This window comes from Beta vulgaris, chromosome 9 (assembly GCF_026745355.1).
Source record: "Beta vulgaris subsp. vulgaris cultivar EL10 chromosome 9, EL10.2, whole genome shotgun sequence".
Taxonomy (NCBI): domain Eukaryota; kingdom Viridiplantae; phylum Streptophyta; class Magnoliopsida; order Caryophyllales; family Amaranthaceae; genus Beta; species Beta vulgaris.
The window spans coordinates 4,992,034-5,003,283 of NC_079210.1; the positions used below are offsets into that span (position 1 = coordinate 4,992,034).

Consider the following 11,250-nt stretch of genomic DNA (forward strand, 5'->3'; position numbering starts at 1 on the left):
ATTTTTACAAATACAAAATTTGAGATATATGTCTTTAAAATTTTGCATTGACATGCGTGAAAAGATACAAAGGCCAAATATAACTCTTAACCTTTGACGGGAGGGATATATCATATATACCTAGAAAATATACATTTATGAACTTTCCGATCAAGATATATAGTCATAGACCTTATATGCAAAGGAGTATATGTATCATTACTATAATATTAAGACGCTATCAAGCTTATCTATTAGTCCACATTGTGATTTCCATATGGTTTAGAGTATTACTTCATTAGGTTAGGGAAGTTGACTTAACTAGCGTAGAAATTTTCCATTAGAAAACTTAGTTGCAATTTCCTTCGTATTTCATCGTGGATTTGTTGTTTGTGATTGTGATGCATGATAAGAAGTTTGAAAGCTTTACCTCGATTTGAGAACCAAATATAATACTCCCTCCGTCCCATAATATAGTGCTTGTTTCTTTTTTCACGGTCTCCAAAACGTAACTTTGACCTTTAATATCTTCAATTCCTTATTAATAAAAAATATAAAAAGTTGATATTATGAACTACACATTGAGACGAATCTAACAAGATCCTACATGAATATGTTTTTCTATATATACAAATGAGAATATTCAGTCAAAGATTTTAAAGTTTGACCACCAAAAATGAAATAGGCACTATATTATGGGACGGAGGGAGTAAGTGGAAATGCATATAACTTTCCGGGAAAAGTTAAACTAATTTAAAACATAGGAGTAATTGTTACAACTACAATAACTAGTATTCCCCGAGAGAACATAAATAGCTTTTAACGCAGCAATTCGAGGAATTTACCAATCTCGAAGACTAACACTTATGTAACTATTAGTAAGCTACATAGAGTATATAATTCGAACTTTAAACTAATATAATTTCAAAGTACAAATAGAGGTAGTATTTCACAAGCTATGGAGCACGGAAGATGGTAGCCTTGTAAGTGTTACTCTGAGGGTGGATAAGCTCAAAAACGCAACAATCTCCCAACTTCAATTCATTGTCCGTAAAAAACTTTCGCATTACGGATCCAGAAATTAGTGCCTTTTCCTTGACACAATTGCGCAGATACACATTTACATTCACGTTATAGTATCTCATCTTACCTGGGCCTTCCAATATTATCTTCTCCCTATTCTTTCCGTCCAAATGCTCTCTGGCATATTGAAGTGGAATCGTCTACACACGAAATTTAAAAGAATAAAACCCAATAACATTAGAATGATCTATACTTGGCTACCTTTTTCCGAAACTGAAAGGAAAATGAGAAAACTTGTAATTAACCAACCATGTACCAAACAATAAGTGTATAGTACTTCTATCTTGTTGCTAATTATTAGAAGTATTTATGGAAGAAATACTTGGCTTCACTTACCAATCCCCATGAGGTTAAACTCCAACGTCGGACGATACTCTTGAAATGAGGATTTAGAGATTCAAATTCTTCAAATTCTTTAGTGCTTCCATTAGGCCCTTCCTCTTCAATTAAAGATAACATAAATTAGGAACACTTAACTTATTTTTTCTATGTTGTTATCTATATAATCAAACGACTAAAGAAGACATAAATTAAAGTACCTGAATATGGAACGATGCAATCATCATCATCATCATCATCATCATCATCATCTCGATCAATATCTTCATGTTCCGAAGAAAAACCTACAACTTCTTCAGCCTTATCGGTATGATTCTCAAATGCAAATTCGTGCACAATTTCACAACAAGTTTTGTCATAAATGTTGACATGAAATTCATCCTCAATCTCCTTATAACTAAATAAGACTAAGTAGCCATACTCAATTGAATAACTCTCCAGAAACACTTCCCATCCTTTACTTAACCATAATGTTCCACTCACTTTCAAGAGCTCTACTCTCCAAACTCGACCATCGGCAGCTCTAAGATTTACGTAATCTTTTGCAAATTGCTTTTCATAATATCTCTTCACATATTTTGCTGGAATTCTCTGTTATATAAACAACAAATGCACCACTTCAAATGTAGCTAATTAATCAACAATTTGTGTATTGCAACCACTCAAAAAAATAACAAGAAAGCGAGTGATAGAGTATATATCTATTCCTGGGGCCTCAACCATCAGCTTAAGCTTTGGTTGAGTTGGTCCTTTGACAACGAGTATATACGTCTATAAAAAAAAGGAAAAATTGTTAGAAACTACCTATTAAAGACACTTTTTTTTTAAAAAAACTACCTAATATCATGTTTATTTTACAAAACTACCTTATAAGTGGAAAAACTTTAAAAAGCACTGCCAAATTCAGAATTTACTAACCATGGTTAACTATTTCCTTCAATTGTCACTCTAATATAAGATTACTAAAATACCCCTTAAAGTACCCAACCCCTCTTTGTTAATTTCCCTCACAACGACATTTAACTATTGAATACCCCCTTCAATCGTTTGTGTAATTTCTTCTCCCAACCTTTTGCTTCACCAATTATTCTTCATTATGAGTAATAAAAGCAGATAAAAATTGGGTTTTGGGTCATGAATTGATGTCGTTGATGATGATGAAGAATATGGTTTGATGATGGTGCAAAGCTTGCTCTACTCGACACTTATACTGCTGGTTTGTTTTTGGGATTGACTTTTGAGGAAGAGATAGAGCATCAAGTGATCAAGAAAGTGATGATATCATAATTGTAACGTACTGAATTTAGGGGGTATTTTCATAATCTTATATTAGAGGGATAATTGGAGGGAGTAGTTAACCATAGTTAGTAAATTCTTAATTTGGTAGTGCTTTTAAAGTTTTTCCACTTATAAGGTAGTTTTGTAAAATAAACATGATATAAGGTAGTTTTTTTTTAAAAAGTGTTTTTAATAGGTAGTTTCTAACAATTTTTCCTAAAAAAAATTTAGGAAATGAACTTACGATCTTGTCATCTTGGGTTGAACAGACTCCCATTTTCTTGTAGAAAGATGGCGCCATTTTATCTATGGTTAGGAAGATAAGAGCGCAAAAAAATAACGTTAGGAAAATCACTCTTATTGAAAAAAAGCTCACATTGAGTGGCACATCAAGAAATAAACAACACTATCTTAAGGAAATAGCTAATTGACTAATTAATTGCATCTAATTGACTAATGGAACAAAGAATACTCCAATAATCTACCATCATTATCATTTGTAAATTAAAAACACAGCCATAACACAACATAGCAGTGGCTTTATAACACTACTTGAAGAAATTTAACAAGCTAAAGAAATCAAAGCATATACCATTAAGAGTGGTTACATTAATCACATAAGATTGCTTAAACGATTTTATTATTTACTCTTTAAGTTTAACTAGCAAACAGATTTACCAAAAGTAATGAAAGCTTACCTCTCCTCTTCTTTGATGGAGGTCGAGGTGGCTGTGTGGCAGAGGAAGGAAGAGGAGACGATGGAGGTTGAGGTGGTTGTGTGACAGGGGAAGAACGAGGCGAGGATGGAGGGTATTCAGGTTGTGTGGCATCTGGTTGGGGTTCGGACTCTCCCATAACAACCTCTTCCTCGGAATACACTCTATACCACTCCATGACACTAAGGTCATCAACACTGTAAACTGGAATCTCAATAGCCAGAGGAGGCTCTTGATTCTCCAGCTCTCTCAATATTTTCTCCTCTTCCTCTTGCCTTCTTCTCTCTTCCTCCCTCTCCTTTTCTGCTTGTTCCCTCAGTTCAAGCACAAATTTGAAGACAAATCTAAGGGGTTGATTAGTTTCCTCTATGAATATCTCTATAGCATCCTTACCAGCAAATCCACCCCACATATTTGACATTTGCACATCTTTATACAATTCCACTCTTTGTTTTGTCCTAGGATTCTTATAATACAATCTGAAATTTGGAGGTAACCCCACACCTTGCTTCACAGACTCATCATGTATATCATTCAGTATATTCATCAAATTTGTTTTATCAATATCATCAACCCTAATATCAAATTGTGCCTCCTTATAGTTACATAACAACCACATTCCATCCATCATCCTAAGTCCAAACACATACACAGACAAGTATTCATAAATAAGTGGAAATTAAAGTTAAATTTATCTAACATTAAAGCCTATCTAACACACATACAAGTACTCATAAATAGTAGTACCTAATTAATTTCAGGAAAATTTGCACAAAATCACCTTAAGTTTTCACTTATTTAGAAACTCCCACCTTTATATTTTTTTCCTAAATTTCCACCTAAACTTTACAAAACCTTTATAAACTCCGCCACTTAACGGATTTTGCCAAACTCCGTTAGTGGCGGGACCCACATCAGTTATTTCTTTTGTTTTTCCCTCCAAACAACTCATTTCCTCTTCTTATATAAGATAATTTCACAACTATATCTATAACTAAAATCAAATCTAAAATTATTTCACCCAGAAAATAAGTTACAAATAAGTCCAGCATCAAACCAAAAAAAAACCTGTTGCACAGATAATCGAATTTTTTTGAAACTTCATTCTACAAAAATAAGAACATAGAGACAGAATTTTGAGGAACAAAGACAACTATGGCTAAGGATGTTTCATTTTGAACAGTTATGTTTGTCTTGTAATGATGGGATCATAGATCCCTATGCTAGTTGCACTGGCTAAACTTGATGATTTGATCTTTTAATACTTTCTCCGTTTCATTTTACTTGCTACACTTCTCAATTCACAGACTTTTAGACAATTTTTGGAGAAGAGAGAGGTAGAGAGTAAAAAGAAAAGGGACCCATGTGGGAGGAGAGAGATAGAGAGAATTTATTGCCCAGAAAAGAAGTGTAGCAAGTAATGTGAAACTTCCCATAATGAAAAGGGTAGCGAGTATTTTGAAACGGAGGAAGTATATCGTTTCAGTTAAACAAAAAAACAAAAAAAAAACTATGGCTAAATATTCAACATAAAACTCACCACTCCAAAAAAAAAAAAAAAAAAAAAAAAAAAACCCAAGAAATCTTATCATAAAACATAGCTAATCTTAGCAACCAAAAATTGCAATAAAAATTAGAAAGGCCAGTAGCTTCATCAGATTTAGGAGCAAAACTCTGAGTGTCAACTTTATCATTCTTGTTCTTTTTTTCATTGCCCTTTTTGGCTTCCACCATTAATGACCTTTTAGAGCTTCATTAACTCAGGATAATGTACTTCTATTATTGTTGTTGTAAGATAAAAACAAAGCAGAATTATCAAAAAAAAAAAAAGATAAAAACAAAGCAGGCAAATACATTATTGATGACAAAAGGCAAATTTCCCCAAAAATATAACGGAACAGCTATACATCACATAATATAGCACAATTATTAGATGCCAAAAAACCATTTCGACAACTGATCTCTAACCCCACTAAGACCTTGTAGCACATTTGCGAGCTACGATAAGCGGGAAAAAACACATTGTAATGCAACTTAACCACCCAAACTAACAAAAAAGTTAAAAAATTTAACACATAAATTTCTTTATTCATCAAAAGTATAGAGAGTAAGATCATACCGGTGATGAAGAGAGTGAGGAGTGAGAACAGAAAATAAAATTTTGGAAGAAAATAGAGAGAAAAGTGGTAGAGAACTCAAGAGATGAGAAAAAGACGTTGGTTATCCGTATGGTCGTATTAATAATTATCATATGTTCTTGTCCATTGGACATTTAAAGTTCAGTACTTAGTTTCTTTTTTGGTATCCAGTTCAATAATGTCTTACTTCACCTCTACATGCAGGTATAATACCGTAATAGGTTTCTTTTTGGCTTGTTTATGAAGCCAGCAACATCAAGTATTTACAGTACAATGTACTTACATGCATGAAGATACACTATATCCAAGCATTGAATTCTTTTCGAGTGCTCGTTGTAATATTCAATGCTACAGGATTAAAGTGCCATAGCATACGGATGTTCTTCTGGACTTATTTTCAGTTCGATTCAGTTCAATTCAGTTCAGTTTTTGTGTGCATTTCGGTTTCTCTCTACATTTCGGTTTCTCTCAGTTAAGTTCAATTTCTGTCAATCCGAAAGAACGGGGCAGTAATAGCTTTAACAAATTTTGCAAATCTGCGCAACTTTAGAAGGTTATTCTAATAATATATATAATTGCTCGATCCAGGGCCGTTCCAATAATATATACTAGCCTTAAGCAACTCCAATGGTATAGCAAAATGAAAATTGGCTTAGAGTGCCACATAGATTTTTCTAGCTAACTTCAATTTAAGCCAAAACTTCCCCAATGGTTAGCTAATATGAGTAGGTCCCACTTGAAGTAAGATAATTTTTTTTTTTTAGAGAAAAGTATAGAAATTGCTCACCAAAATTCCCACATGGGCCCACAATTTTTGCTCAAGCCAATTGGCTTAGTTAAGCTACATTGGCTAGCAAATGAAATTCTAACTACTCACTCCAATGGTTGGGCTAATTGCTTAACTTTTTATTTATTTGCTAGCAAGTCCCTAATGTTCACCATTGGAGTTGCTCTTACATGCACGCAATGCGTGCGATAATGTGTGATAGCATATGGTAGAAAATAAAATTAATTGGGTATAGAAAAATTGTCTTTAAATTTTGTTTTCTCAAAAAATCGATGGTTAGTTTAAATGTCGTACTTTCCCCCCTTTTTCATTCAAATGAAATATTTAGTTATCTCCCTATTTTTTTTCTCTTTTATTCCTTTTTTTTTTGGTGTATGTGTTGCCTTATATAATAGAGATAATTGTAAGTCTGACGTTGATGACAGTTTACTTCTTCAATTAATCAAAAGACTCTTTGGCTTCTCCCCTAATTACTCCAATTTCCATATTTTCAAAAAGATTTCAATCAGGGGAAAAAAGAAAATAAAGAATATTGAACTCCTTACAATTATAAAGCAACACAATAAATTTCCACTTCTACAACTCCAATCAAAATTTAAAAATATAAAATCCCAATTCTAAAATATTAGTTCACAACCATTATCAAATCCCTAACTGAAATTGACCAAGTTTCACACCCGAAACTTCGAATTGGAGTCTGAAATCTGAAGATTAAATAAGCCCTTGCTTGACTCGATGAACTTTCAAACTGTAGTGGCGAGCCGATGACTGAAGGAACGACTAGTGAGTGGTGATTATCCCCAACTATCTCTTGGCTTTGCTTGCTTATTTTGGTAAATGATAAGAGGATCTCTCATCCTCATTTCTAAATTCTAATATGTTATTTATTTGTGGAGAAATTCACGTTTGTCGAATGGAAGAATGGAGTAGTATAAAGTTTTTGATTTTCAGTAGAAGTATAAGAAATTAGACATAGAAGATCTGAGTGGGTGTAGCTTTCCTCGATTAGTTCCTCTATAGGCTTTTGACGGGTGTAGACATTATTTAAGGAGAAGATCTTGAGGGGTGTAGTTTAGTTGTTGTAGTTTTAGTTGTTTTCTTAATTCTTTGTTCTTTTGTTCTAGTTCTTTTCTTATGATGAATTTTAAAAAAATAAGAAATGAGACATTTGTCTCGTAGGGAGAATGACTAAACCAAGGTAGTAAATGTATTTGATTTTCTTATTTTATTTTGCACAAATAAACAATTTAGCAATGAGATTATTTAATTACTTGAAATCAACCAATATGCTACTATTATAGTTTCAAAATTTTCATGCACCAAAATTACTACTAACAATCTAATAAAGAAATAAGATATAAGAAAAAAAATAGTAACAATTTATTGCTATAGAAATGCTTGAGTCATATTTTTTTTTTTCTGTGGTGGGCAGGTGAGCGGAGACAATTTTAATACACAAGATATTAACTTTTCAATGATAGATAATAGCAGGAAATTAAATGAAAAATATGTTATTCAAGTTTTTTGAATTTTGTAAAACCATTAATCAAGTAAAATATATGACATTTAATATCAAATATTGTGAATATCCTACCATAATATAAAATTTCATAGCACCAAAAAATATATTAATAAAAATTTAAAAGTACCATATTTATATAAGGGCCCAAATCTTATAATTTGCCTAGGTCCCTTAAAATGTCAAAAACGGCCCTGGCTCGACCCCTTTTAATTTTAGACTTTTAATTATTAATCTTGTAACCTTTGTGTTTTGATGATTTTCAACTCACGATATTGATCATTAAGTCCCTGCTCTTTTGAATTACATATAATTCTAAGTATACTGAACTAAATTGAATTTCATTTAGTTTAGTTTAAGTGTACTTAATCAAATTTAATTTAATGATGCTCAACTGAACTAAAATTAAGTCCAAGTATATATCACTTTCCTTATTATCAAATTATTTGGCCGACCATATATTATTTTTCCAAGTTTTTTTTTGTAATATAATAATGCTCATGTATTTTCAATCATGAATTTGTAGGAGCGATGATGCGATAAGTGGAAGCATAATATTGAAAATATTGAACCAAAATAAAAGAGGAATCATTATTTAATCTAGTATTAATCATAGTTAGTCTCGTTATATATAAAGGTGGTTGTTTCTGTCTAGAAATTGAGGATTGTTGAGTTGTGCTGAGTAGGAGTGAGCCCCAAAAACGTTCGCCTGAATTAATCGATCGTATGCCGGAAACCTGAAAGACAAGATTAGACTAACCCCGGGGTTGTTTCAGGATCGCCCCTCCGACGCTCAAGTCAGTTGAGATGGAGAGAGAGAGTTTAGAGAGAGATGCTCTAGTTTGTTAGGTGATAACTCAATACATGTTCATTGATGAGACAATTGGTATTTATAGCATTACGGTTTATTGAGAAAAGAATAGTGACATATAGATATATGAAAAGGAGAAACATAAATAATTATTTATCCAACAAATATTCTAGGAATAAAATAATTAGTCAATAATTGCATAATACCCGCAATTTCGTTGACAAAATTTCATTTGATTCTTCACGTAATGTCATTATGGTATGCTATAGATACAAAACTATATGTATGTATTTTTTATCTTCATATAACTCAATTTTTAAGAGTATGATTTTGATAGACATAATTGTTATTGTTACATATCATATGCTATTTTTAAATTAATTTTATATGAATTTAAAATAAATAATAAATAATACGTTATTGTTCATGTAAATAAATACTTCCTCCGTTCCGTTTTAAATGAAACGTTTGCTTTTTCACGCAACCCAACGCGCTTCTTTAGTCATTAATATCTTTAGTTGTGTAAACGTAAAAAATATAAAAAAGTTATAATTTGATAGTATACATCGAGCCGAATCTAACAAGATCCCACTTGACTATGTTTTTCTTTATATAATAGCGATAAATTGGAGTTAAAATTGATTAGTGAATAGTGTCATTTCATCCAATGTTTCATTTAAAACAGAACGGAGGAAGTATAGTTTTATCAGTTGTAAAACTATATTGTATATTGAACTTATTTCGAAACTTATTTCGAGCACTCTCCAATGGTAAAAAAATATAAAATTATGAATCATGTAGCAAGTTATATATAATTTACATAGTTGAATAATTTAGTTTTTTATTTAAAATCGGAGTGTAATCTTCACTTATTAAAAAACACCTTATATGTATTTATATCGATGTTAAACATAATTTTTTTTTAAAAATAAAAATTCAGTAGAATGACATGTCATCCTTAGGTGGAGCTCTCAATATTATTCTAAGATTATTTTTTACAATCATACTTCAATATTATTCTAAGATTATTTTTTACAATCATACTCTAATTTTTTATCATCCAAAACTCTAATATATGTATGTAACTTTATCACTATAGATTTTAATTTTTGTTGTGACAACTAAATTTCCTTAATAAATTTTGTTGGAATACTAAATTGTTTTGGTTCAATTGAATAAGGTTGATATTTGGATCCTCTAGAGTTCTATGGCCTAGCAATCCTACGTGGCGCGCTCTATGGCCTCAAAATAATGTTATTAAAATACTTTTCAAGACAAATCCAACGGTATAATTTTCATAATTTTTATTTATCGTATTTGAGAGATATTCGTGGTCAAAATAAATTTTCGTAAAGCGTGAATGTCGTATATTTTGAAATAAATGGAGTAATATACATTTTACCTATTATTTTTTATTTATATAGTCTATGTTACACTTATACCACCCAACATCTTTGCCATTAACTTTTTTATTATTATGAGTAAAAAATATTGTTAAGAAAATCACATTTTACAAATATTTACATTTGGGAGAAGGAAAAATACAAACATTAGGAAAGTCTTCTTCCAAGACTATTTCCTACCTTATCAAAAGAAGAATATAGGAAAATTTTCTACCCGTGACGGGAACAATATCCTGATTAGTCTAAACATGGTGACCTAAAGCTTCGACATAATCTTGCAAAACAAATATAAAGGCAAATCTAATAGTACATTGTCTTTTTTATTGGAAAATTACAAATGAGGTCATGAAGTAGTGAATAATGTGCATATATAGTTTTAAAAACAACAGAACAAATATGTAATAATAGTTTCTCCGTTTCAAAATAATATGGCAAGGTTTGACTTTTGCAATATTCACACACATTCTTTTTGACCCTCTTTTGTGATTTTTACGTAAAGAAAAACATAGTTATGTAGGGTCTTGTTAGATTCGTCTTAATATATATTTTTAGAATATCAACTTTTTATAATTCTCACATGTAGGGAATTAGGGATATTGATAGTGTGTTAACTAACTTCGTTCTATGAAGAACTACTTAAAAATGATAGAGATAAACACAATGAAAGGCAATTGGAGACAGGATGTAAAACGCTAGGTGCTCTTGCTAGGAAGCATGAAAGAGATAGCAAGTGTGGGCCAAGGATGAGTAAAATATTATATATCATAATTTGAATAAAGTTAAGTGAGTTGTTCTTCGTAAAACGGACGGAATTATAAGTAAAAAAAATTTCATGTAATGGTGGGAACCAATTTATAATTAATAAATATAAGTTACAAATGGAGTAATAAAAAAGGCTAACAAGTTCAAGTACTTTCAATTATTTCTAATAAGTTCTAGCCAAATCTAATATATTTCTTTCTCAAGCCTGTTTGAAAGCATGTGATAAAGCCTAAGCCATTTTAAGCTTCCACTCCAATATCAGGGAAGGTGAACAAGGCAAGGAACTTGTGGGTTTTGATGCTTACTTTTCTTTTTTGAAATAAAAAAGGTAGTTTCTACTCACTTATGAGCGTGATGTAGCGCCTACGATGAGGGAAGAAGAGAAAGACCAACAATGCGAGAGTGAGGAATAAAAACCAACAATCAACTTCCCAC

General features: G+C 31.4%; 1 protein-coding gene across 1 annotated transcript; it reads right to left on the bottom strand.

Annotated features, from left to right (window-relative positions):
* Window positions 1-781: 781 nt before the first annotated feature.
* LOC104884993 (uncharacterized) lies at window positions 782-5,429 on the bottom strand. Its single transcript, XM_010669702.4, has 5 exons — window positions 3,378-5,429; window positions 2,924-2,985; window positions 1,602-1,992; window positions 1,399-1,502; window positions 782-1,202 (listed from the first exon to the last, which is right to left on the bottom strand). The coding sequence occupies exons 1-5, from the start codon at window positions 4,024-4,026 to the stop codon at window positions 936-938; spliced, it is 1,473 nt and encodes a 490-aa protein (XP_010668004.2). The 5' UTR covers window positions 4,027-5,429; the 3' UTR covers window positions 782-935.
* Between the last annotated feature and the right edge of the window lie 5,821 nt (window positions 5,430-11,250).

Coding starts and splice junctions, on each gene's coding strand:
- LOC104884993 (XM_010669702.4), bottom strand. CDS start 4,026: ATGATGGATGGAATGTGGTTGTTATGTAACTATAAGGAGGCACAATTT. Junction 2,986..3,377: donor TCCATCAAAGAAGAGGAGAG/GTAAGCTTTCAT, acceptor TCCTAACCATAG/ATAAAATGGCGCCATCTTTC. Junction 1,203..1,398: donor GTTTAACCTCATGGGGATTG/GTAAGTGAAGCC, acceptor TTTCGTGTGTAG/ACGATTCCACTTCAATATGC.